Source organism: Mus caroli, unplaced genomic scaffold (genome assembly GCF_978045245.1).
Source record: "Mus caroli unplaced genomic scaffold, Mus_caroli_1 scaffold_15, whole genome shotgun sequence".
Taxonomy (NCBI): Eukaryota; Metazoa; Chordata; class Mammalia; order Rodentia; family Muridae; genus Mus; species Mus caroli.
This window is the reverse complement of record NW_028227270.1, coordinates 54822668-54849605: the sequence shown is the minus strand read 5'-3', so window position 1 is coordinate 54849605 and position 26938 is coordinate 54822668. Positions and strand designations below refer to the sequence as shown.

Sequence of the window (26938 nt, the reverse complement as noted above, 5' to 3'; positions counted from 1 at the left end):
GCAAAGGCTTTACCACGTTAGTTATATTGACAAGGTTTCTCTCTAGTATGTGTTCTTTTATGTATTCAGAGACTACAGTGGCATGTAAAGGATTTTCCAAATTGACTACATTCACAAGTGTTGGGAGCTGACCTGAGGCTCACAACAAACGGGGTACACCTGGGAGGCAGACTGGAGCTGAAAGAGAGAGAACTAGATGGTCAAGAGAAATAATGGAGCTAAGTCATAGTTCCTGATCAAAGCTCAAATGTTTAAGAGCAAATGTGCTTATAAAGAGGGGGGGAGGCCCATTCCCATCAAACCATTCTTGGTGCCTGGAACCAGCTGCAGGTGATGACCTGCAGGACAGGGTATAGTCTCAGGAATATCTCAGGGGCCTCTCAGCAGGTAGCAAAGTCTTGAAGAAGAACAGTGGCAGTGGCTGAACAATAGAGTGATCAAGGGAGGAAGGCTCCACCCCAGGTGGTCTAATTCTCAGTGGCAGCAAGGTCAAAGTCTGGATCAGCCTGCTTCAGGCTGGGAGAGCCTACACAAAAGATTTCTGTCCATTATGTGTTCTTTTTGTGTGTTCCTTTAAGTGTTTGGAGTGTACAGTGACATGCAAAGGCTTTAACACATTCATTACAATCACAGGGCTTCTCTCAACTATGTGCTCATTAATGTACTTGGAGAGGACTGTGATTTGCAAAGGTTTTAGCACATCAATTACATTCATAAGGTTTCTCTCCTGCACATTTTTTTCGTGTGTTTGGAGATGACTGTGGCCTGGACAGGGTTTACCTTATTCATTATATTCATGCAGGTTTTCTACCGTATGTGTTCTTTTATGTATGGGGTGATGACTGTGTCACACACGGGATTAGTACTCTGGAAAAATGGAAAGAGTTACTTTTTTGAATGTGTTCTTTCAAGTAGTTGCAGATGACAGTAAATTGCCACGGTTTTTACCACAGTGATTACAATAATAAGGGTTCTCCCCAGTGTGCTTTATTTTGTGTGCCTGGGAAGAATTATGACATGCAAAGGCTTTACTGCATTGATAAATTTCATGAGGTTTCTCTCTTGTATGTGATCTTTTATGTCATTGCAGATGACTGAGACTTGAAATGCTTTACAACACTGATTACCTTCATAAGGTATCTCTCCTGTATGTGTACTTTTAGAATAATGGAGATTACAAAGTTGTGAAGTCTTTACCACATTGATTATATTCATGAGGTTTCTTTCCAGTATGGGATCTTTTATTTTTTGGAGACTAGTGGAACATGTAAAGACTTCATTACCACATTGCTTACATTCATAAGGTTTCTCTCCAAAATGGGCTGGTTCTTTTATGTTTTTTTGAGATAATTACTTTGTGAAAAGGATTTTACCATATTGATTACATTAAGATTTCTCTCCACCATGTGTGTGTGTTTTTTTTTTTAATGTCCTTGGAGACTTCTCCCTTGTGAAGAGTCTTTCCACATTGATAATTATCCTCAGATCACTCTCCAGTATGGGTTCTTTTATGACAATGGAGATGACTGGTTGTAGCAAAGGCTTTCCCACATTGATTACATTCATAAGGTTTCTCTCCAGTATGTGTTCTTTTATGACAATGGAGATAAGTAGTTCTTGCAAAGGCTTTACCACATTGATTACATTCATACGGTTTCTCTCCACTATGGGTTCTTTTATGATATCTGAGACCATTGTGATAGGAAAAGGCTTTACTACATTGATTACATTCATAAGGTTTCTCTCCAGTATGGGTTCTTTTATGATATCTGAGACCACTGTGAGAGGAAAATGCTTTACCACATTGATTACATTCATAAGGTTTCTCTCCAGTATGGGTTCTTTTATGATATCTGAGACTACTGTGACAGGAAAAGGCTTTACCACATTGATTACATTCATAAGGTTTCTCTCCAGTATGGGTTCTTTTATGATATCTGAGACCACTGTGACAGGAAAAGGCTTTACTACATTGATTACATTCATAAGGTTTCTCTCCAGTATGGGTTCTTTTATGACATTGGAGATTAGCAAGTCTTGCAAAGGCTTTACCACAATGATTACATTCATAAGGTTTCTCTCCAGTATGGGTTCTTTTATGACGTTGGAGATTAGCAAGTCTTGCAAAGGCTTTACCACAATGATTACATTCATAAGGTTTCTCTCCAGTATGGTTTCTTTTATGATATCTGAGACCACTGTGAGAGGAAAAGGCTTTACCACATTGATTACATTGATAAGGTTTCTCTCCAGTATGGGTTCCTTTATGATATCTGAGACTACTGTGACAGGAAAAGGCTTTCCCACATTGATTACATTCATAAGGTTTCTCTCCAGTATGGGTTCTTCTATGATAATGGAGATTAGCAGGTCTTGCAAAGGCTTTACCACATTGATGACATTCATAGAGTTTCTTCCACCTATGACTTCTTACATGCCTGGAATGATAATTGGCACATATGAAAGCTTTAACACACTCATTACCTTTATCAATCGTTTTATCTATATTAATTAATTTTATAGGTTGGTCTAATAATAAAGAATTATCAGATCTTAAGCTTTTATCACTTTCCATGTTCATGGTGTTCTCCCTCTCTATGGGTTGTTTTACCTCTTTGAAAACAGCTGTGATGGTAAGAGCATTTATAACATGGCTCATATATATATATATATATATATATATATATATATATATATATATAAACCTATTTCTATATGAGATTTCTTTATAATGTATTTCCTGTACCTGAATAACAATGGAACAACGCAGAGCTTTTTACAAATGATTGCATTCATAATTACACTGTAGTGTGAATCACAGCACATTAGCACTGTGAATCAGGACAAACAGATGAATTTCCACATTTCTAGTACCCATAGGGATTTTCCTCAGTGTGACTTTGAAGATGTTCTCAATAAAATCAGAAAACAAATTAATTGCAAACTCCTATCATGTTCGTAAAGTCTAACAAAATCAGAAAACTACATATCTTCTCATTGTTCTGGAAAGTGGTGTGTTGCTCTTTTCAGTGTTCATAGACTCTCATGGTTTTGTCCATTTGACACTTGAAATACCCACTAAAAGAAGAACAAATGAAAGTTTTCCATAGTGCATTCACAACAGCTGACGTTTTGTTCCTTGTAGACATGCTGTATATGGATTAAGGTTTCTCCACATTCTTGACTCTCATAAACTGACCTCTCAATAAAGTTAGCAATGAGTCTGCAAGAATATAAGTATCACCAACTTTACCTTGGAATATTTGCTTCTTAGAAGTATAAATATACATATATATACATACATATATATATCACTATTCAATGTGCAACATTTAAATATTATGAGGCTATACAGATTGGTAGTTCCATAGCATAGATCTAATGGAGCTACAAATCAAATGAAGGGATCTCTTAAGGCATTGTTTCCTTGTTTCCATTTTTAGAGGAATGCCTTGGAACCACAAATCAGATAATAGACTCTGAGGTACATGGACTTGCGAGAATATCATAATCAAAACTACAGTTAATGGACTGATATTTGACACTCTTGCTTTTCTTTAGAACTTCCAGAATGTATTACAATTTCCTCACAGACATATTTGTATTAGCTTGCACATGAAAATTACCTTGTATGTCCTGGAGAACTTTGACATGGTTCTTCAATATGATGGTCTTCCCAACTGTAGCCTAAAATACAGCAACAGAAAATGAATGATGTTATTAGAAATTAGGAATAATTGAAGTTACTGTAAATTTTCACAGCTGTGAACCTGATTTATTTACCTCAATCTTACTTGTTCTCAATTTAAATAACAGATCATCAATAACCGAAAAACATTTGTTCCCTTATTTTGAAAAGCAAAAGAAAATTCAGTCTTACCTATAGAAGTAAGGTTCCAGTAGGTCTCCAACATCACGTCTTTGTAGAGATTCATCTGGGAAGGATCCAGCAAATTCCACTCTTCTTTAGTGAAGTTCATATGCACATCATCAAAAGTCACTGCATCCTAAAATATCCCAGAAACGTGTACAAAACAAAGCATGATACTAACATCATTGTAAAGTAAATGTATGCTTCTTAGACAATATAGTCACATAACTTAGGTTCTAACTATATTTATTTATTGACACAGAAGTTATAGTCTAATCACCATGTCATTTAAAAAGGAAATTGATTATAAAGTTCACCTATGTTGCTGTTGAACCTTTTGCCTAGGATATAGCCTTGCAAGGGAAATGCCAATTGAGAGGGAGATGCAAGGGGAAACAGATCAACAGTACCAAGCCCCCATCTGAGAAATTGTATGAACAATTACTAACAACAAGAATATTAGACAAGGGCTGCTGAGATGGCTCAGTGGGTAAGAGCACCCGACTGCTCTTCCGAAGGTCCAGAGTTCAAATCCCAGCAACCACATGGTGGCTCACAACCATCCGTAACAAGATCTGGCGCCCTCTTCTGGAGTGTCTGAAGACAGCTACAGTGTACTTACATATAATAAATAAATCTTTAAAAAAAAAAAAAAGAATATTAGACAAGATGGGGGTATTTCCTCATGACTTTAATCCAGAGGCAGAGGAAGGTATATTTCCTCAAGCTGGAGGCCTGCATCACCTATGCAACCAATTCCAGGAGAGCAAAAGTTACATATTAAGACTCTCACTCTCCTGCAAATATCACCCAAGGAAACAAATATGATAGAAAGAACCCATAGTTCTGTACTGAAGTTCCTACAAAGAATTATACATTAACTGCAGTTCTGTATTCATCTTGCAGAAACATGAAGTACACCAGTTTAAACTGTAATATTAATAAAATGTTGCTAAAATTTTGAATTATGAAAATTATGAATCAGTTTCAAACACAACGCTGTAGACACAAAGAACAACATTTGTCCTGTCAAAGAGAAATGCAGAGGCAAAGTTGTATCAAAGACTGAGGGAATGGCCAATGAAAACTTGCCCAAATAGAGACATATCCCATTTTATTTGTAACAACTAGAAACTGCAAACAATCCAGATGTCCCTCTACTGAAATACGTATACAGAAAATGTGGTTTATTTACAAAATGGAATACTATTAAGCTATTTAAAACAAGGACATCATGAATTTTTCAGGCCAATGGATACAACTCGAAACTATCATCCTGAGTGAAGTAACCCAGAAACAAAATGACATGCATGTATGTACTCACTTACAAGTGAACATTAACCATAAAGAACAGGATATCCACACTCTACTCCATAGACCCAAAGAAGCTAGACAAGAAGGAAAGCCCTAATGAGCATGGTTGAATCTCATTCTAAAAGGGGAATAAAACAGTCAGAGGTGGCAGATGGAAGAGAGAGAACTGGATGGGAGAGTGGATAAGTAAGGGGAAAGGCGAGTGTCCAGGAACAGGTGTTGTAAGAAACAAGAGATGGTCAGAGGGTCAGGAAAATGAATGGAATTCTGCAGCTTGAGGGGGAAAGGTATGGAAGGGTGGGGAATCTTTAGGTTATGAGAGAGATCAGGAATGAGAAGTCACCAAGGATAATATGGGGGTGATCTTAGTTGAGATGCATGGCAGAGAGTTATGGACCCTCAAGAGGCTACATCCTGCTACCAGTCAGGACCTCTAATGGAGAACTAAGTACAGCAACTGAACCAAATATATCTCCTCCCAAAATTGGTCCTGTCTACAAGAAATGCAGGTGCAAAGATGGAGCAGAGACTGAGGGAATGGACAAATTCCCTGACCAACTTGAGACCCATCCCATGGGCAAGCACCAATCCTGACATTATTGAAGATCCTATGTTATACTTGCAGACAATAGCTTAGCATAACTGTCCTCTGAGAGTCTCCATCCAGCACCTGACTGAAACAGATGCAGAGACCCACAGCCTATCATTGGACAGGGCTCAGGGAGTCTTTTGGAAAGGTTGGGGGAAAGGATTGAGGGCCTGCGAAGGAACAGGAAGTCTATTAGAAGACACAGCGAGTCAACTAACCTGTACACTAGGAGATTCTCAGAGAGTGACTCACCAGCCAAAGAGCAAACACAGGGTGGGCCAAGGCCCCACCATACATGTAGTAAATGTGCTTCACTCTTCACATGGGTCCTGAAACAAATAGAGTGGGGGGATGTCCCTTAAAGTGTTGTCTGTCTGTCCAACCTGTTCCTCTAACTTGGCTGCCTTGCCTGACCTCAGTAGAAGAGACTTGACTTTTCATGTTTGCGGGATACTCAGGTGGTCCCCAATCTCCCTGGGTAAATGAAAAGGAATTAAGGATGAGGGACTGTACAATGTGGAAAGTGGAGTGGGTAGCAATTAGAATATATGTTGAATAAATATATACATGGGAAAAGTGAACAAATACATAAAATAGAATAAAAATATACAAATCAGCCAATTATTTTTAAACTTTTCCCTACTTAATATCTCATAGGAAAACCTGAGTAAGATATATTTTTGGACAAAATATTACACAAATGACCTCTAGCTAAAGTTTTCACAGAGTCGATTTTCCACTGACATACAGTGACCTCCACTTCCTCTGGCTGCATTACTGCCAACACTCGAATCTTTCAGGTTCTATCTTTCAGCTTAACAACCCTTAAGCTCCATCTACAGCTCTCTATGACTTTTGTCATTTTCTATGACTTTCTATGACTTATGACTCAATTTTTGATATTTTCCACATTCCTCCAAAAGAGAACATAGATTCTGTCCAGCAGCAAAATCACCTTTTTATACCAATTTTTGTTGTTGCTGTTCTAACTTGCTACTCTGCTGCTGAATAGAATCCTGGAAGCAAAAGCATCTCAGGCAGTAGATGGTTGTTGTACATGGTTCAGTCAGATCACTGTCCACAATTCTCGAAAGTTAGAATAGAAACTGGAGCTAGAATATGAAGGAAAAATAATGAAGAAGAAACACTGTTTCTTGGCTTGTTCTCTTACTTGGTCACTGTCCCATACTTACCTAGCTCTCATCCAGCCCAGGCCCACTTTCTTAAGAATATTGCCTCCCTCAGTAGAAAACCCTTCCCAAAATATCATCAACACTATCTCTCACAGACATAGCAACCAGCCATTCTGATGAGGGCACACCTTCAATTGAGGTTCCTTAATACGTCTGTAGCTCTGAAATGTTGAGAACTGAAGACAATTATGACATGGAGACAATAATAAATGAGGAAATTGTAAAAGCCCAAAACCAATGTGCTAACCATATCAATTACAGGAGCCCCTGTCACCACAAGAGTGAGGTGGAGTTATGGCTGAGCCAGGAAAAAAATGGAGAGAGCACCTGGATTAGAGCAGGGAAGGATACACTGGAATGAGGAGTCAGAGGCTTTGCTGCCCTGGTGTGAGGTATCTTTAACCCCTCGTTTCCAGGCTAGTGCTTCCAAAGAGGTGGCTAAAGCAGCTGGAAGTTGAACAGAGAAGCAGATTGCACCACAAGCCTAGAAATAATACTGCTGATCTAATGAGATATGTTAACTTTGTTGCAGTGGACGAAGAACAACTTTCCCTCTAATGACAGTTCCGAGTCCAAAACTACAGAGTCATATATGGACTGGGAACAGGGTTGATCAGGAGGGGAAAATGAGGTCTTTGTCCTTTCCACCCTGTGAAAACCAGATAGGGAGAGCCTGATTTTGCCCTGGATTGGGTCTCCAAGAGCTCTCTATAATGGACAATCTAGTGGGTGTAGGTCCTCTTAGGAAGAAGGATTTAACCCCAGATGATGGTTTAGTAACTACATCAATTGGGATGGAAAAAAATCTTATTTCCTCTCTCTCAGTCACAGAATAATAAAGTACCACACACATGAGAGAAAGTCATAAGGTGTCAGTAAAGGCTACCCAGCAGATTCATACACCTGTACAGAGAAGATGAAGACAGGATGGCAGCTGTGAGTCATGTGCAGGGTTTCAAGCCTGCTCTAACCCTCCAAGCACTTAAGACCCAGGGTTCACCATCTCTATACCAGAGTATGGAACATCTTCCAAGGCCCTGTGGCTACAACTCTCCAGTGCAGCCACTGTACCACGGTTCCAAGGTCACTTTAGTCATCTCCCTCCACGGATAATCAAGAAAAATATAAAAACCATGAAACACAGACACAAATGTGACAGACAAGCCACTGATACAAAGAACAATGACACATTCTAACAGCCGGTCTTTCAACACCTCTCTTCGGAGTACTGGACGTCTTGGAGTTTCAGTCAACACATCAAGATATTATACCCAAGCACAGGAACCTCAATGACAACCAAGGATCTTATTGCAATGCAAACACACAAAGTTTTTATTATGGGCTCAGTAACAAGGTCTGTCCCCAGTCAACCTGGCACCAGGTCCAAAATGAGAGACCAAATCTAGAGGTGCTAGATATATATTGTAGTTACAGCAAGGCTGGGGAATCTCCATACAGGTCAGCAACCTAATATTTTGAAAACTGTATATCTGGCATAATCTGCAGGAACCAAACATGAGGCAAAAACTATCTGACAACCATGATGGCTAAGCTAACATTTTTTTTACCTGCAAGGTGTATTAGTTATCTAGATGTAGCTTGACCCCGCTGCTGTACCTTCACTGGCTGCTCATATGATGTTTGCTCAAGTGTTCTTTGTGCACTCTCAAAAACGCAATTGGTTGAGCTTTACAACTTACCCTTGTGCCTGAGCCCATTATTATTAGAAAATACTCCTGTTCAACCACAAGCCATGCCTGCCAGTAGACTAGGGAATTTGTCCAAAGACCTACCTCACTATCTGTTACTGCAGACCCTAATATCAGTTGCCCTTACCACTGAGACAAAATACCAGTAGAAGTTTCCTCTCCCCCTGTGCATGCCTCCTGTAGCTACCACAGATAATCCCCACCTACCCTTCCTTTCCTGCCTCATCCTTCTGTCTCAGCCCCCACTTGGGCAGACACATTCTGCTCAACCTCATGCCATGCCGGAAAGGACACAGGTAAGCTTCCATAGATCTACCACACTATGTGCTATCCCAGATGTAATTTTCACAGTTGTCCCTAGCACTTTACCAAACAGAAAAGGCAGCTTAATCTCTCTCCTGACTATGTCTCCTTGTGGGTTGCTAAGATCATCTCTTTCTGCCTGCCTCTTTTTCCAGCTTCCAACATTAGTAAGCATTCCCTCTTGAACATACCCTCCAAACAGGTCCGTCAAAGAGGCAACCCTCAGTCAACACTGTGATAATCCAGGTATCAGCTGGGTGTAGTGGCACACGCCTTTGATGCCAGCACTTGGGAGGCAGAGGGAGGCAGATTTCTGAGTTCAAGGCCAACCTGGTCTACAGAGTGAATTCCAGGACAGCCTGGGCTACACAGAGAAACCCTGTCTCAGAAAACCAAAAATAAACAAATAAATCTATATATCAACCAGTAACCGAAGTATAAAACTCCCACCCAAACAGCACAAACCCAGAAATCAAATCACCTCAAATCCAGAGGCCTAGACACCAGCAAATGAATATAATGAATAATAGCCAGGAAAATATATCACCATGAAATCCAAGCTATCCTATCACAGCAGGTCCTGAGAAATTAAAACATGCAATAGATACAGTGGAAAAATGGTTGTTTGGGGGAAGGGAGAGGAGTGAAAACATGGGGGAAGGGATAGCTGTGCAGAAGAGGTCCTGCAGACAGGCACACAGACAGGGAGCAGAGAGAGACAGCCACAAGGGTAGGGAAATATAGGTGATGGGGGGGAGCATGTGCAGAGAACAGAGACAGGGAACAAAGCACAGAGCTGCTGTAGCTGGTGGTTCATTTATATAAAGCACACCTGACACCAGCAGCAGGTGATGGAGACAGATAACGATTTAAGCATTTGCTAAGTCCCTAAGAGCAGGCCATTGAATTTGCTGTACACTGACAACCACAGAGGCAAGGTTCACCCATGGGCCAGGAAGGGAAGAGAGACTATCAGGCATTAGAGAGGAATAGAAAAAAATGATAAATTGGTCAAAATTAAGGATGCCAAATGTTTCCTGGCACTTAATAACCAGGAATTCTGCAACATATGAGAAGGTTAAAAGTAGAAATTATTAGAATAGAAGAAGAATATCAGCTCAAAGGTTTTGAAAATATTTTCAGTGAAATCATAAATGAAAAATTTTCTAAACTCAAGAAGAAAATACCTATTAAAGTACAAGAAGCATCCAAAATAGCAAATAGATTGGACGAAAAAAGTCCTTTGCCACATAACAGTCAAGACTCTAAACATATAAAACAAAGAAATATGAAAAACTGCAACAGAAAGAAATAAAAAACTAAATAAAACAAAAACAAGTAACGTATGGAAGCAGACCTATTAGCTTCATATCTGTCTTCTCAATGTACTAGAAAAGACAACAGTGTTTGGACCGTTTTGTGCTGCATAGTGAAAGAAACCACCCATGTTTCTACAAGAAAGCAACTGGTCCAAATGTTTTGGACAGATTCAGAATCAGCTACGATAATGAAGTTATTCGGTGGTCACTGCCTGAGACCTCACAGGTGGTCCCATCTGGGTGATGCTTCCCATGCAGCCCCAGAGAGGACCGACGACCCCATCTCCCACTGCTCAACCACCTGCCCCTACCCATTGTGGGCAGTGATCCTGTGCTCACCATGTCTAAATCACAGAGCTTCCTGAGGTCCCCTCAATGCACCCAACAGCAGATCTCAGAGCAGGACACAGAGAACCATTCAAGCCTGCACAGCCACAGCGAACTCCTAGAAAGGCACCCGGAAGAACCCGCCTCTTTGTCTGACTGGCATATCTGCCTGGAGACATTGATTGGCCAGTGAGTCTTACTCCTCCCCAGTGTTAAAGTGTGCTTCCTGTTGAAGGCTGGACCTTTTCCAGATCACTGGAGCCCTTTTCAGCTCATTAGCATTTGTTCTTGCCCTGGGGGAAGAATTCACCATTCCAGCTCAGCCTATTCTGCTGCCAGCTCCTCCCCTCTATGAGCAATAATCCTGACTTCAGACCTTGCCTGAACATTCCTAATAGCACTTGCCTTCTTTTTTTGAAATCAAGGTGAGTAGCTTCAATAGCCCATTACTCTAGCTGCATTGTAGGTATCAGTCTGACCCAGGAATGGAAGGGTGGCCAGGCTATTAACATTAAAAAGGAATTTTAGAAAACAACAGGCTTGTTTGTGACTTCATGCTTGTCTCAGGGAAAGTGCAGGCCCCTTTCACCAAATGACAAGTATCAAAGCATGCACACTGGGAGAACAGCCAGAAACAAAAGGGAAGCACTAAACTGGGCTTGGTGGCGCACGCCTTTAATCCCAGTACTGGGGAGGGAGAGGCAGGCGGATTTCTGAGTTCGAGGCCAGCCTGGTCTACAAAGTGAGTGCCAGGACAGCCAGGGCTACACAGAGAAACCCTGTCTCGAAAAACAAAAACAAAAACAAAAAAAAAACCAAAAAAAAAAAAAAAGGGAAGCACTGTTGAGCACTACTGTTAGCCAACATCCTCATCAGTGGCAATGTGGAGAAACGCCAAAGCTGGATAATCACAGGATCTCTAGGTAAACATCTCAAGTCATAGAGAGAATGATCTCTCAATGTATGTCAAAAAAGTATTTAATGTCCGAAAAAAAGCTGTTGGCCAAGGGAAATTAACAAAATCAAGGACTGGTTGTTGATTTCAAGTTACAGGATATTACAGCTGATATTCTGTATGTACCAGAATTTTAAAGAAATAAGTACTGACTAATGCCAGTTTTAAAAATACAAACAAACAAGTCACCTTTGTTTTGTAAAAAAGTAGGGCAAGTAAAAAAAACAAAAAAACAACAACAACTACCCCGTTCAATGTTTTTTGTTATATATATGTAGATTGCCAAGAGAAACTATAGCCTAGATTAAAGGTGCATCTGAACATCTCAAAAGATCAAGAATAAGAAAGGGTTTCTCACATCAAAAGGTATAATTAAGAAATATCCCCCACAGTAAGCAGGGTTACAGTTAGGATGAGGCGATCAGAGGGTTATGGTAAGGATTAGGATAAGGGTTGTTAGGATTAGGGTTAGGGTGGTTAGGAAAATAAGGGTTGAGGTTTAAGATAGGGTAAGAGGTTGAGGGTAAGTCCCAGGGTTAGGCTCAGGGTTAGGGTTAAGGTGGCCACCATTATTCTTGATGGTTCTACTGAGTCAATTGTATCCCTTTTACACAAATAACAAATATCATGTTTAGGGCTAGGCTCAGTGTTAGGGCAATGGATTTGCTGTGCTGTGTGAAATCAGCTTCTATCTTTTCTCTCATCTGCCTTCCTAGTCCTCTTTTTCATAATATCATCATCTATTTTCCTGCCCCCAGGAAAGTGGAAAGTAGGTTATCCAAGGTTCTGGAACTTCCTGATGGGAAATTTATTTACTTTACCAAGGGGCCCAATTCACATAGAACAGAAAACCACTACTGCATTGGTTGATCTAAGTTTCACTTGGGGAATCCTCATGAGATGGAAGCAATCATGGAACTTGTAGCCCTTCTTTGATAATGATATCATAAATACAGCATAGGCCATGTGTCTTCACCACAGATTTGGTTAATAGAACCATATGGTTCAAGACAAAATGGTGGACAACAGGATTCTTGATGGTACAACTGAATCAGTAGTATCCCGATTATACAAAGAAGAAATATCAGGCCTACTATATCTTAATGTTTTGTTTTCTTCTTATTCTTATAGATTCTACCTTCCATACTTAATGGTTTCTCAAATGAACCTTAAGGTTTTTCCAGCCATATAATTCCAAAAGTGCATCCTAACAAATGAAGCAAAGACTTTGATATTCACAAACCAAACAGATAATCAAAGAATAAGTTTCAAAAGCCAGTCAGACTGCTGCCAGCAAAGACCATTTATGCTACCCGCTTCTGGGCCTCACTGTCAGTTATTTACACAGCCAATTTTCCTATGAAATAAAATGCCCTTCAGGATTCTTTTGCTCTAGACATGTCTGGTTTACATTCTACGCAAACAAAAAATATGCTTACTAAAGATCTCCATGTGAAGGTTTCACATGACAATCAAAATTATGAAAAAGGGGGCTGGTGAGATGGCTCAGTGAGTAAGAGCACCCGACTGCTCTTCCGAAGGTCCAGAGTTCAAATCCCAGCAACCACATGGTGGCTCACAACCATCCGTAATGAGATCTGGCGCCCTCTTCTGGAGTGTCTGAAGACAGCTACAGTGTACTTACATATAATAAATAAATAAATCTTAAAAAAAAAATTATGAAAAAGGAATCTCAGACAAGCAATACACACAAAATTATGGTTTATTATTTGCTTTTTATTAATATACACATATTCACATGGTTTAGAATATACACATGGTGTGTCATTCACACCATGTAATTAATAGCAAACAAATTACAAGTAAAGTACCTGGTTTACTTGGTCATAGTTAAATTTACTCATAATAAACTAAACTTAAAATTAATATGAATAAATGAAATATATTTAATGAATAAATCCCCAAAGGTATAATAAATTTGAAATGATAATATTGGTCTGAATTTTTCTTTGGAATAGTTAACATGAGAATATATATTTAAATTTTAATGTCTACTTTTAAGGACATGATATATGTAAGCCTACAGATCTGGTCACAGTGATATTTTTTAACCCTATCCCAATTCTAGCTTACCTGTAGATTCTTAATTAGTTTTAAAGATTTTAGTTCTGTTAGACCAGGAGATGATATTCATACTGGACACTATCTTCACTCTTATAAGAATAACACATCTGTTCTTTTGAAGATGAAATATACACATATGAATGATTATTCAAACATAAACACTTTAATAATTTAAACAATATTTATATCCAGTAAGGCCTCATTGAAAACAAATGAATATGCAAAGATTGGAAGATCAGTAAAAGGCTTGTGTTTTATCATCTAAATTAAACAACAACCATTTTCATACTTTCAGCTCTGTTGAATTAAAATAATCACAGCAGACCTTTTAAATGTCACTAAAACTCTACAAAATAAGAGGACATGGCTGGCCAATATTTGTACAATTTGGAAGGGGAATAACTACTTAGGTAATGCAATTTTTCCTCAGATATACTGAATAAAGTCTTGTTAATGTACCAATTGCAGGACATCTACAGTCTCATAAGAAAAACTTTGTCAATTTGCTGTAATTTCACTTTTATCCTAGGCTGTTCTTTGACAATTTTAAAATGTGGTACCATTGATAACGTAGAAAGAGGGAGTATATATTGCTTATTCCCAACCCCTGAATAAATATTCTCACAGTACTTTGTGAATTTATATGTTAAATCTCTTGTATCTTATGGTATTATCCTGTTCCCATTAGTTGGGGTATTCGACTTTGACAGGGGGACTTGCCTTGTCTAGCATTCATGTCTCAACTTGCCAACCAGGAAGTCAATTGCCCACATGCACATCTCCACATGCACATGTACACATGCCAAGTAGGATGTCAGTTCCTGGGGAGGTCTTGGAACTTACACTTTACTAGAACCCATCAAATTGGTGCATGTTTCTCTTTTATGTTGGGGATCCATTCCAGGGCAGCTTATAAGAGCAAAATCCATAAATGCATATACATGGGTGGGTGCAGGAAATGCTGTTGGGTGGTCTGTTCCAGTCCAAAGCTTATTCTGGGTACTGTAGAACAAAGGAAGCAGTTTGACCAGCTTCTATTGTGATTGGTTTTCTGAGGACACAGAACCAAACAGAATAGGTCATCAACTCTGGGAGTAACTGCAGAAGCAACATATGACAACGTGTCCTTGCAATATTAGTAACAGCACAAAATGGCAGGCTGGCCAGGTAAGAGTTACCTTGTGCTTAACTAATCTGACCTAGGCCTTCACATTCCATCTAGGTCGTACTATTTTACCTAGACCTTAACTGCCAGAAGCTTTGCCCTCTGAGCCACCATATGCACATGCATGTATAGAAGGATGAATATATTTTCTGTATTTATTTATTCATTTATGAGAGGCAAAGTCTCTCTACATGGTTCCAAGACATATTAGATAGTCCAGGCAGGCCTTTCAAGTGAGTCTTGCCTCTGGCTCTACCACTTCATGGGATCCCTCTTAGAAAAACACAGAACCTTCCCTTTTACAAGCAGTAAAAGTGATTTGAAGCCAGGTGTCATGACACATGCCTTGAATTCCTGGGGAGGCAGAGACAAGAGGACCTCTGTGAGTTTGAGGGAGCCTAGTGTACAAAATGAGTCCAGGACAGCTAGCATTACACAAGAAATTCTGTCTTAAAAAAATTGGAAAAAAAAAAGTGATTTGAGAAGCTGTAAATAGAATAATTATGAAAAGCATTCATTAAGAATTAATAATCAGTGCTAGGATATTCATTATGGAATGATTTTTTTTTGTCATGACAGGGTTTCTCTATGTAACAGCCCAGCTTTCCTAGAACTCATTTGCAGACCAGGCTGACCTCTAACTTACAGACATGCTTGGCTCTGCCTCCTGAGTGCTGGGCTAAAAGGCATGCACCACTATCACCCAGCTAGATAATATTTTTAGTCAGACAACATAGTAAGTCAGAAATTGTGGTAGGATGGATGGTGTGGGTGCTGTGGCCCCTGGGTAGGGCCTGGTAGACAGTTAGGGAGACTTCCATACTGCTCTGACAGTATGAGTGCCCATGTCCCTGACAAAAGATAGAGGATCCTTGCAAATTAGTGAGCCTCAGATTGGGCCTGGAACACAGAGGTGGCTGCTTTCCCCATCTGCACAGAAGTCCTGTCTGGTGTTAGCCTCCCTATAGTGATAGTGGAATGGTTGGCTACCCCAGAGCTCTTATGGATTCCCCATTGGTCCAAAGGCTGTTAAAAAATGCCTGATGCTACTATACAATACAACAGATCTACACCTCAGTGTTTGTCTCCTGAGTCTGTATCCCATGATAGCAACCTGCCTTCTGCACCCCTTCCTGGATCCCCATTCCCACAGGATGAAAGATATTTTCATACAGAGCACAGGATATCCAAACACAACAAAACCTCTGCATGGGGAAATTGATGCTGAATGGTGAAATACACTGCTATTTTAAATATAACCTATTAATTTAATCATAAATGAGGGGCTGATAGGTGATTTAGTCAGCAAAGTTTTTATCATCAGAAGTGTTGCTTTAAACAACAACAACCTCAACAAAACTGCTAGATGGGGTGGTGTATGCTGGTAATATAAGTGCTGCAGAGGCAGAACGAGACAGATCCTTGAAGATTACTGTCCAACCAGCCTGGCTATTTAGTTTCAGGCCAATGACAGTTTCTGTCTCAGAAAGGCAGTGAGAAGGGGTGGGGCATGAAAGGGTCTGGGGAGGTGACTCAGTGGGGTGAGTGAATACTTTCTGCACTAGTGTGAGAACCAGACTTTAGGTACCCAGAACTCACATCAGTATCTGGTGGGCATGGTGGTCTTTCTGTAATTCCAGCCTAGGAAAGTAAAGACAGGTAATGCCCAAAGGAAGCTAATCAATAAAACAGGCTATTCTGGCCAGTTCTGGCTTTGACTAAGAGACCCTGACTCACTGAATAAACTACAAATGGGAGCAAGGATAATTCTTGACATCAACCTTAGGCCTCCACGTGCACATGAATCCATACCTATGTGTGCCCCCAAGTGCTCATATCTATGCAAACATGCACACCCATACACACATCTCACAATCACACAATCACAGGAGAAAGCTCTACTGAACCTTATGAATGACATCTGAGATTATCCTCTGGCCTTCACATGTACATAACCTCAGCTGGGATACAGTAGTTAACATTCCTGAGGAAATAAGCCGTTATTGGACAGAGTAAGGAAGAAAGCACTGCTTTTCATATAATAATAAAGCACTTTGTTCCCTGTTGGTACACTTAATATTTAGCTGTTTCTAACAAATTATTTCAAATGCTATTTTCTGGTTAGCTCATTACTGTGAGCAAATTCAAGAGAAAAATAACCTAGTGGAAGCAAGCTTTGGTCTTGGAGGATTTCACCTGTGGTTAGTTGTCTTCATTGGTTATGAGGCAGAATAGCCTTGCAGGATCACGTTGGTGGCGCAAAACAGCTCACCTCAAGATTATCAGAGAGAGAAGTGATCAGGGTCCCAATGTCTACTCTGAGGGCATGTTTCCAGTGACTTCTCTTTCTCTTTCTACATCCTAAAGATTCCACCACCTCCCAATAGTACCACTGTCTGGCAACCAAGCATTTTGCAAATGGCCTTTGGAAGACATTTGCTATGATGCTAACAAATACCTAAAAATGTGAGAAAGAAGAGTATATGTTTGAGATATTCTAGAGAGCTTGAGAGTGCTGTTCGTGTCCACTGCATACATAAGAAGCTTGTCCCAATCGATGAGCCCAGAGCAATAGTCACACTTTGCCTATCACATACCAAGGCCATACATCCCATCATCCCGGTGAGAAAATGCCTGTCTATCAATCTGAACTCAAGGATTCTGGCTCTGACTGTTCTATGCTTTTTTCCCCTCACCCTGCTCAAGCTTGTCTTTTCAGTGGGAACCTTCTGTGAGCTCCCACCTATGCTGAGATCCCTGGGCATAAGGAATCTAAAACATTTCACCCGCGACACAGGATAGAACACTCACTCTTACCTGTCATTCAGGAAAATGCAGTCACAGGTAGAGGGACTGAGCAAGATGATTCTACCCCGCAAAAAAAGAGAGAAGAAAGAAAAAAATGGGGAGGGAGACAAGGACTAACTGATAAAGGCTAACTAGGTCACGTTTTTAATATATTTGAAAATCACATTTATTTGTCTCTCTCTCTCTCTCTCTCTCTCTCTCTCTCTCTGTGTGTGTGCGTGTGCGTGTGCGTGTGCGTGTGTGTGTGTGTGTGTGTGTGTGTGGAGAGAGAGAGAGAGAGAGTTTCTGTACTTTCTGTTTCCTAAACCTAATGTATCCTGCAAGCAATGTTTTTCAACCTATACTGAATTTGTCACCTCATGCTGTGTCCCTGCCCCTTTGCCTTTTTTAACTCCTGAACCCCTGTGATGACTCCCCTTCCATGTGATGTATTCCTGCACTTATCTACCTCTTAGACAGCCTTGAGGCCTGAGTCCCCCACTCTTCTGTTCTGGTGCTAACAGCCAACTATCCCAACAGCTGTTTTCTACCAACCCTAGCCCATCCCCATAAAGGGGACCTCAAAAGCCAGTAAGGGGCTGTTCTTTGAAACTCCAACTTAGCAGGAGGCAATCAGTTGTCCGGTCAGTTCCTTGGGCACAGCTTGCTTTAAGCAGAAAGTTATGAGAATGTTTTTTTCCTCAGGTCTGACAGTGCTCTACTCCCAGAGCTATCTCATTGGCCACATATCCTGTATGGTTGGTTGGCTGGTTTGGTTTGGTTTGGTTGGAGACAGGGCCTCCATATGCAGCTGTGGAATATACTATGTAAACCAAGCTGGGCTTCAAATTCACAGAGATCTGAATGCCTCTGCCTCCCAACCAATGGAATTAGAGGTTTGTGCCACCATGCCTGGCTTTCACTGGATCCTATTTTTATTTTATTTTAATTAAATTATTTACTTATTTACATTCTAAATGTTGCCCCCCTTTGGTTCCCGTCCCCAAGTTCTTCACCCCATCCCTCCTGGGTTCTAATTTTTAAAGATGAATACTATGATATATGAATTTTACATCATGAAATAGTTTAAAATTATAAAGGCTTTACATGCCAATATGGAAAGGCCTTGAGGATGTTATTATTTGACTAAAAATCAATATCCGACTCAACATTTGTATCTAATCTTAATATAAAAGGATCAAGCCCTGGATTCTATAAGAAAGCATACTGAAAAAGCCAAAGAAATCGCTGCAGTAAGCAAGGCTCCTCCACAACCTCTGCATCAGCTGCTGCCTCCAGGTTCCTGCCCTACTTGAGTTCCTGCCCTCACTACTTTTGATGGTGAACTCTTTTAAGGAACTTTAATGAAATAAACCCTTTCTTCTCCAAGGTGCTTTTGGTCATGGTGAGGGGTTAGGGGTGTGTTTGGAGGGCAAATCACAAAAGGGGATAGCATTTGACATGTAAATAAAGAAAATATCTAATAAAAATAAAAAGTTGCACTTAATTGAAAAACCTGAAGATAAGATTAAGATAATACCTAGGTAAAGCAAGTTATTTAATCTTGTTTCAGGACAACATGTTCTCAGATGTATGTGATATTATATTACCATTCTGTAAATTATTTAACAAAAAGAACTAAAATCTAATGCATTCCTTGTGGTATATAAAGTGGAGTGATAAGCTACAACAGGAAGCTACCACAATGGTCTGTAATATATGCCCATGGGTAACATTGTTCTGAGGGTTACTGAACTTAAGTTGAATCACTTGGTATTATATGAGTTAAGAGCCACATAATGACACAGTCCAGTGGATTTTTTCTGTCACTGACAACCTGGAAGCCATAGTTTCATTTGATCTTGGTAGAACTTTCTCTCACTCTTCTTGGAATTCAAGGTAGAAAGCAGCCTTATCCCTCAGACTATGGCAGTAAGGCAGGAGCACTGAACACAGTCTCCCTTATTTAGTTAACACAACTGCATTCAAATATAGTGGGTCTAACAGTTCTAATGCTACAGCACTGTCATCAAATTCACAGTATACTAATGTAGGAGGACTCACCTAGAGACAAAGGAATGTGTCACTCCTAAGAAATACATGTTTTCCTATGGTCTTATGTAACCAGTTAGACATTCAGAATACCTCCAAACAAGTTACTATGGACAGGTTGAAAAATATTGGTCTAGTATTAATTTTATGTTACAAGTATTGAGAAAACAGTAATGGGTTCAGCATGTTGTATGAGAGACGTTGTCTACAGAGAGGCAACACACATATTCATCTACCTGTCCCAAGCTGAAACTGAAAACAACCCATTACAACTTGTTCAACCAATGAAATGTATTGCAGTTACATCCAGGACTATGAGGAAGGAGTTGATTGAGATCACAAGGGACTCAAAGACAGCTCCTATCCTGACACTTGAAACCAGCATATGATACAGATTATGAATACTTGACACTCAGGGCAGTCTGTGTATCTGTAGGAATACTGGCATGAAGAGCATTCCATTTTGGTGGTTTAGTTCATCAAACCCTCTTTTAAAAAATATGATTTGTCTGAGTTTCTTCATTTGAATTAAACATACAGAATGCTATTGGTGTCACTCTCTATTTTGAGAGGTGCATTATCCACCATAATCAGATTTCCTCTGCAATGGATTCTTTCAGTCTCCAACAAAGAGTTACACATTCTTCTGGCTTCTCTAGTTGATCTTCATTATGAAATATTTGACAGTGAACAATTTGAAATTTTTCCTTCATTGTCACATTTTCAGAGTTTCTCGAGCATAAATGCTTCTTAGTTTCTAAGACTTGAACACTACTTAAATGCTTTCTCAAGTTCCTGATATTCATAATAAACTCCAGTGTGGAGCCTCAAGTGTTGCAAAGAATTCCACTTTGGTAAAATACATGCTACATGTTTTCCAGTAGAAATTACCCATTCCCCCCCCCCACCTCAATATAAATTTCTAGATATTTCCTTAGAACTAATTTTCAGGTAAAGATCTTTTCTCCTGAGGTTTCTCTCCTGTATGTAGTCTCTGATGTCAGAGATGAGCTAACAGTAAAGACTTTGAACATTTACATTTGAAAGATCACCCTCCTGTATGTATTCTTTGATGAGTGTTAAGAAGATCTTTCTTGGTGAAGGGTTTGTCTTATTTGCTGCATTTGTAAATAATCTCTAATGTGTGCATTCTCTGATGAGTGTAAAGGCTACATTTAAGTCTAAAGAATTCATCACATTCATTATATTTATAAGGTTTCTCTCCTGTATGAATTACCTGATGAAGCCGGGCGTGGTGGCATACACCTTTAATCCCAGCACTTGGGAGGCAGAGGCAGGCGGATTTCTGAGTTCGAGGCCAGCCTGGTCTACAAAGTGAGCTCCAGGACAGCCAGAGCTATAAAGAGAAACCCTGTCTCGAAAAACCAAAAAAAAAAAAAAAGAATTACCTGATGAATACTAAGACTGTGTTTGTGGATAAATCATTTGTCACATTCACTAAACTTTTAAGGCTTCTCTCCTTTATGAATTCTCTGATGACTTCTAAGACTGCGTTTGTTGGTAAAGCATTTGTCACATTCGCTACATTTATAAAGTTTCTCTCCTGCATGAATTCTCTGATGAATTATAAGATCATATTTGTGAGTGAAGCATTTGTCACATTCACTATATTGATAAGGTTTTTCCCCTGTATGAATTCTCTGATGAACATTAAGATTATATTTTTGGGTAAAGCTTTTTGTCACATTCACTACTTTTGCAAGGTTTCTTTCCTGTATGAATTATTTGATGATAATAACATTACATTTTTGGGTAAAGCATTTGTCACATTCACTACATTTGTAAGGCTTCTTTCCTGTACTAATTATCTGATGACTACTAGGACTGTGTTTGTTGGTACAGCATTTGTCACATTCACTACATTTATAAGGTTTCTCTCCAGTATGAAATCTCTGATGACTACTAAGACTGTATTTGTGAAAAAAAAAGCATTTGTCACATTCACTACATCTGTAAGGTTTCTCTCCTGTATGGATTCTCTGATGTTGTCTAAGCTTGCATTTCTTGGTGAAACATCTGGCACATTCACTACATCTGTAAGGTTTCTTTCCACTATTGGTTTGTTTCAGCCTGAGTATTTGCTTAGAGTTAAAAACCTTATCAAGCACTATACCATTGTGCTCTTTCTTTCCTATGTGGATTCCTTGATGTAGACCAGTGATAGAACACAAATTGAAACAGTTTATACAGTTTTTATGTTTGCAAAGTCCTCTGGTGTTTCCATTTTCATGTCTGTTTATGTTTGATGACTCAACACGTGTATTCCTAAAGTTAGCTTGGTAAAGTACAGTTTGGGTGTGTTCATTAATGATTTTTCCATGCTTTGACCTTTGTAAGACTTCTCTTGGATATTCACATGCTGGGATGTGCTGGACCTTTTAATCATTATGCATTTATTTGTCTTTAAAGAGGCTTTACTGGATATAAATATCTTTTAAATCATCTTCATGTTTATGTCCATATGAAAACTCAAATATGTATTTATCATATTTAAAAGAATAGATATCTTATTCTTATATAAGTGAGGACAATGTCCACTATGAATAACAGCTCCTGGTCTAGTAGTGGTAAAATATTTAAAAGTAATTCAGGCCGGACAGTGGTGGCACACTCCTTTAATCCCAGCACTTGGGAGGCTAAGGCAGGCAGATTTCTGAGTTTATGGCCAGCCTGGTCTAGAGAGTTAGTTCCAGGACAGCCAGGGCTACACAGAGAAACCCTGTCTCAAAAAAAAAAAAAAAAAAAAAAAAAAGAGTAACTCAGAACCTTAAGGGATGGAGACCATGTTGTATACTAGAATTGGGATAGGGGTCAATGAGATAACATTGTGACCAGATTTGTATGATCACATCCTTAAAAATAGATGTTAATATATAAATATATATCCTCCTGTTACCTATTCCAAAGAAAGATTTAGGCCCATATTATCATTTTATATTCACTAATTAAATTTTATTTGCCTTTTCATAGTAATTTTTAAATTCAGTTCATTATGAGTAAAATAAATTTAGGTTACGCTAACTTTACTTGTAATGAATTTGCTATTACATACATGGTATGAATGACAAACTATGATTGCATGTGAATGGATTACACATAATTAATAGAAGGCCAAGTTTTTATAAGCCATGAATTTGTGTTTATTGCTTGTCTGGGATTCCTTTTTTAGAATTTTCAGTGTCAAGTGAGAACTTCACATAGAGTTCGTTAGTCAGCATAGTTTTAGTTTGGGCAGAAAGTAAACGAGACAAGTCTAGAGTAGAAGAGTACTGAGGGCATTTTGTCTCAGAGGAAAATTATCTGCAGAAATAACTGACAGTGAGACACAGCATAGCATGGCATAGATGTTCTTTGCTGGCAGCTGTCTCTCTGGCTCTTGGCAACTTATGCTTTGATTATCAATTCGGTTCTGTGAATATCCAAGTCTTCCCTTCCTTTGTTAGTATGCTACTTTTGGAGGTATACAGGTGGAAAAACTTTTAGGTTCTTTTGAGAAGCCATTAAATATGTAAGGTAGAAGCTATCAGAATAAGACCAAAACAAATCATTAAGATATAAAATGAATACATTGTAGGCCTGATATTTCTTCTTTGTGCAATAGGGATACTATTGATTCAGTGGGTCCATCAAGAATAATGTTGGACACCATTTTATCTTGTACCATGTGGTTATATTAACAAATGCTTTGATGAAGACATATCATATTTATTTATGATATAATTACCAAAGAGGGGCACCAAGTCCCATGATTGCTTCCATCTTATGGGGATCCCCATGGTTAAACTTTAGAACAACCAAAGCAGTAGTGGTTTTCTGTTCTATGGGCCCCATGGTAAAATAAAAATATTTCCCATCAGGGAATTCCAGCTTCTTGGATAACCCACTTGCCACTTTCGTTGTGGCAGGAAAGAAGATGTTGACACTATGAAATAGAGGACTAGGAAGGCAGATGAGAGAAAAGAGAGAAGCTAATTTTACATAGCACAGCAAATTCTTTGCCCTAACTCTGAGTCTAACCCTAACCCTGATATTTCTTCTTTATGTGATAGAGATACTAGAGATTCAATGGGATATAAGAATAATAGTGGCCACCTCAAGCCTACCCCTGAGCCTAACCCTGATTTATCCTAAACCTTTAAGCCTATCTTAAACCTCACACCTTAATTTCCTAACCACCCTAACCCTAATCCTAACGACCCTTATCCTAATCCTAACCATAGCCCTCTGATCGCCTAATCCTAACTCTAGTCCTGCTTACTGTGGGGGATTTTTCTTAATATATAATATTTCTTAATTATACCTTTGAATTGAGAAACTCTTGCTTAATCTTGATCTTTTGAGATGTTGAGATCCAACTTTAATCTAGGCAATGTATTCTTTTGGCATCCTGCATATATAAAAGACATTGAACAGGGTAGTTCTTTCATTTTTTTTTTATTCTTGCCATTGTGTTATATAAAACAAAGGTGATTTGCTTGTGTGATTTTTATAACTGGCATTAATAAGTACTTATTTCTTTAGAATTCTGGTACATCAGCTATAATAACCTGCAGCAGGATATCAACCAATCCTTGATTTTTCTTCTTTCCGTTGGCTGAGAGCCTTTATTGGGACATTCTATTAAATTTCCTTTCTATCTACATAGAGATTCCTTCTATGATTTGAGATATGTTTATCTAGAGAACCTGTACTAATCCAACTGTGGTTTTTCTCTATTTCGCCACTGATGAAGATGCGCTGTCTAATAAGAGGGCACAACAGTGTTTCCCTTATGTTTCTGGTTTTCTCCCAGGGTTGTTTGCTGCCTATCATCTGGGGAAAGGGAGCTACAGTTTCCCTGAGCCCAGCACCAAGCCACAAATCAAAACTCTTGTTTCCTAAAATCCCTCTTTAATGTTAATTGCCTAGGCACCCTTCCACTCACTGGGTCAGATTGATGCCTACACTGCACCTGAGTAATGGGCTATGTAAGCTATTCACCTTGATTTCAGGAAGAAGAGGGCAAGTACTGTGAGGAAAGCTCAGGCAAGGTCTGAAGACAGGCCCTGGTAAGTGCAGGATCATTGCTCACAGAGGGAGGAGCAGGCAGCTGAATAGCCTAAACTGGACCAGTGAGTTTTCCCCCAGGGTAGGGTGGGGTGAGTATGCCCTTGGAGGGCAAGGACAAAAGCTAAGGGAGTGCAAACCACTGCTCAAATTCAAAAAAGGTCAGGCCCTGGACCTGAAGCATACTTTAACCTTGAGGCGGGGTAAGATTCATTGGCCAATAAATGCCTCCAGGAAGACCTGCCAGTCACACAAGGAGGCGGGGATCTTCCGGGTGCCTTTCTGCAAGTTCACTATGGCTGTGCAGATTTCAATGGTTCTCTGTGTCCAGCTCTGAGCTCAGATGTTGGGTGCTGTGAGGGGACCTCAGGGAAGCTCTGAAGTTGAGACACAGGGTCACTGCCCACAATTGAGAGGAGCAGGTGGCTGAGCAGTGGGAGCTGGGTGGTGGGTCCTCTCTGGGATGGGAAGTATAAGCCATATGTGAGGTCCCTTGTGTTGCTCCTCGCCTACTAGATCAGGCAGTGACCTCTGAATAGCTTCCCCATCATGGCTGATTCTGAATCTGCCCAAAACATTTGGACCATAGGCTTGTAGAAACAAGGCTGGTTTCTTTGAGTCTGCACCACCTGTGTTCAAACCCTTTTTTATTTACAGTAGACATTGAGGAGACAGGTATAAACCTTATAGGTCTGCTCTCCTGCATTACTTGGTTTTGTTCTGTTCAGTTTTTATTAATTTTTTTCCATTGCAGTTTTTTTTTTATAATTCTTTATATGTTTAGTGTTTTGATTATTATGTGGCAAAGGTACTTTTTCCCAATCTATTTGGTATTGTGGGTTCTTCTTTCCCGAGCTGAGGCTAGACTCTGCCAATGTTCAGGATCACAAGTCTGGCTCCAGGTTAGAAATTCATTTCAAGGCCTCTGAGAGATCCTTGGTTTTGTTTTCTCCCTGTGGCCACCGGAAGTCATTTATAAATTTATTTATAAAAAATAAAGAAACTTTATTTCCATGTTTCAGCGAGACAGAGGTTGAACTTTATTATCAATTAAAAAAAAAAAAAAAAAAAAAGCTGTGGTGCGGCTTCTGCTTCCAGCCCGCAACCAGGGTTTGGCGCGGGGAAGGAGTTCGGCGGGGGCTGCGGCGCTCTCTCGCGGCTCCCCAGGAAAACGTGGGTTTTATTTTGCATCTCTTCTAAAGTTTAAGTAAAAGCTTCATTTCTTCCAAAAAGAAAAATACTTGAGACAGGACTTTAAACCCGCCTCCGGCGAGTGAGCATGCGCAGATTCCCTGTCCTGTTCTTGTCGCCTCAGGCGGCCAAGAGGCCAAAAGGTCAAATGTAAAAACTGAGAACAGGTAGCTTAGCGGTTAAGGGCACAAACTGTTCTCCCAAAGGTCATGAGTTTGAATTCCAGCAGGTGCTGTGATATTTTGTACCTTCTTTTGGTGGCTGGACAGATGACTCCGTGTCATGGAATCTGGCTCCCTCTTGTGGCCTGCAGGTGTAGCAGCAGGAACTGGAAGTAGCAGCCCCACACCAGCGCCGCCAGCACCTGCAGCAACTTAGGGTGGTGGGGGTCCGGCGCAGGGACAGAGTGCTTGTGCATGTTCGCGCGTGTGGCCGGGCGGGTTTCCGTGGGACAGGCGGGGAGGGGGGGGGGGACGGGGACGGCGATGGCGGCGACTCTGAGCGCTCAGCAGGATCCGAGCAGCAGGCATGGCCAAGTTGGAGAGCTTAGGGGTCACGCGGGGTCATGTGTTGTCACACCCTTGGCTCTGTCCTCCTTCTGCTCCATCCTGCCAATGCTCAGGACCTCCCCTCAACCCCCTCCCACCTCTCTCTTCCCTGTCGGGCTTGGGTCAGGCATCTGTCAAGGGGGCTGGGCGAGGGGGCAGGGCTGGAGTGTGGCCAGAGTTCACCCGGGGTCTCTTGTAAGGCATGGTGATCCCAGTCCCTGGCAGACATGACCAACAACCACCTATGTGATCCCTGACCTATGACTTGGACCCCAACTTTACACCTGACCCCGAAAACATATGTAAACCCCAACCTTTGATCCCATCATGACCTCTATATTGCCCTGTGACCTGGATGACACTGTCCTGTAACCCTGACATGACCTGGACACTGTCCACCTCACTCCAACCGAGCCTCAGCCCTGCCAACTAGGCACTCCAGGTTCTGACCCCTAGCACCCAC

General features: G+C 40.2%; 1 protein-coding gene across 1 annotated transcript; it reads right to left on the bottom strand.

Moving 5' to 3' along the window:
• Positions 1-1486: 1486 nt before the first annotated feature.
• Positions 1487-26345, bottom strand: LOC110304178 (uncharacterized). Its single transcript, XM_085830830.1, has 4 exons — positions 26277-26345; positions 3881-4007; positions 3627-3687; positions 1487-2438 (listed from the first exon to the last, which is right to left on the bottom strand). The coding sequence occupies exons 1-4, from the start codon at positions 26343-26345 to the stop codon at positions 1487-1489; spliced, it is 1209 nt and encodes a 402-aa protein (XP_085686956.1).
• Between the last annotated feature and the right edge of the window lie 593 nt (positions 26346-26938).

Coding starts and splice junctions, on each gene's coding strand:
- LOC110304178 (XM_085830830.1), bottom strand. CDS start 26,345: ATGCACAAGCACTCTGTCCCTGCGCCGGACCCCCACCACCCTAAGTTG. Junction 4,008..26,276: donor TGCAGGTGCTGGCGGCGCTG/GTGTGGGGCTGC, acceptor GGGATATTTTAG/GATGCAGTGACTTTTGATGA. Junction 3,688..3,880: donor CTGGAACCTTACTTCTATAG/GTAAGACTGAAT, acceptor GCTGTATTTTAG/GCTACAGTTGGGAAGACCAT.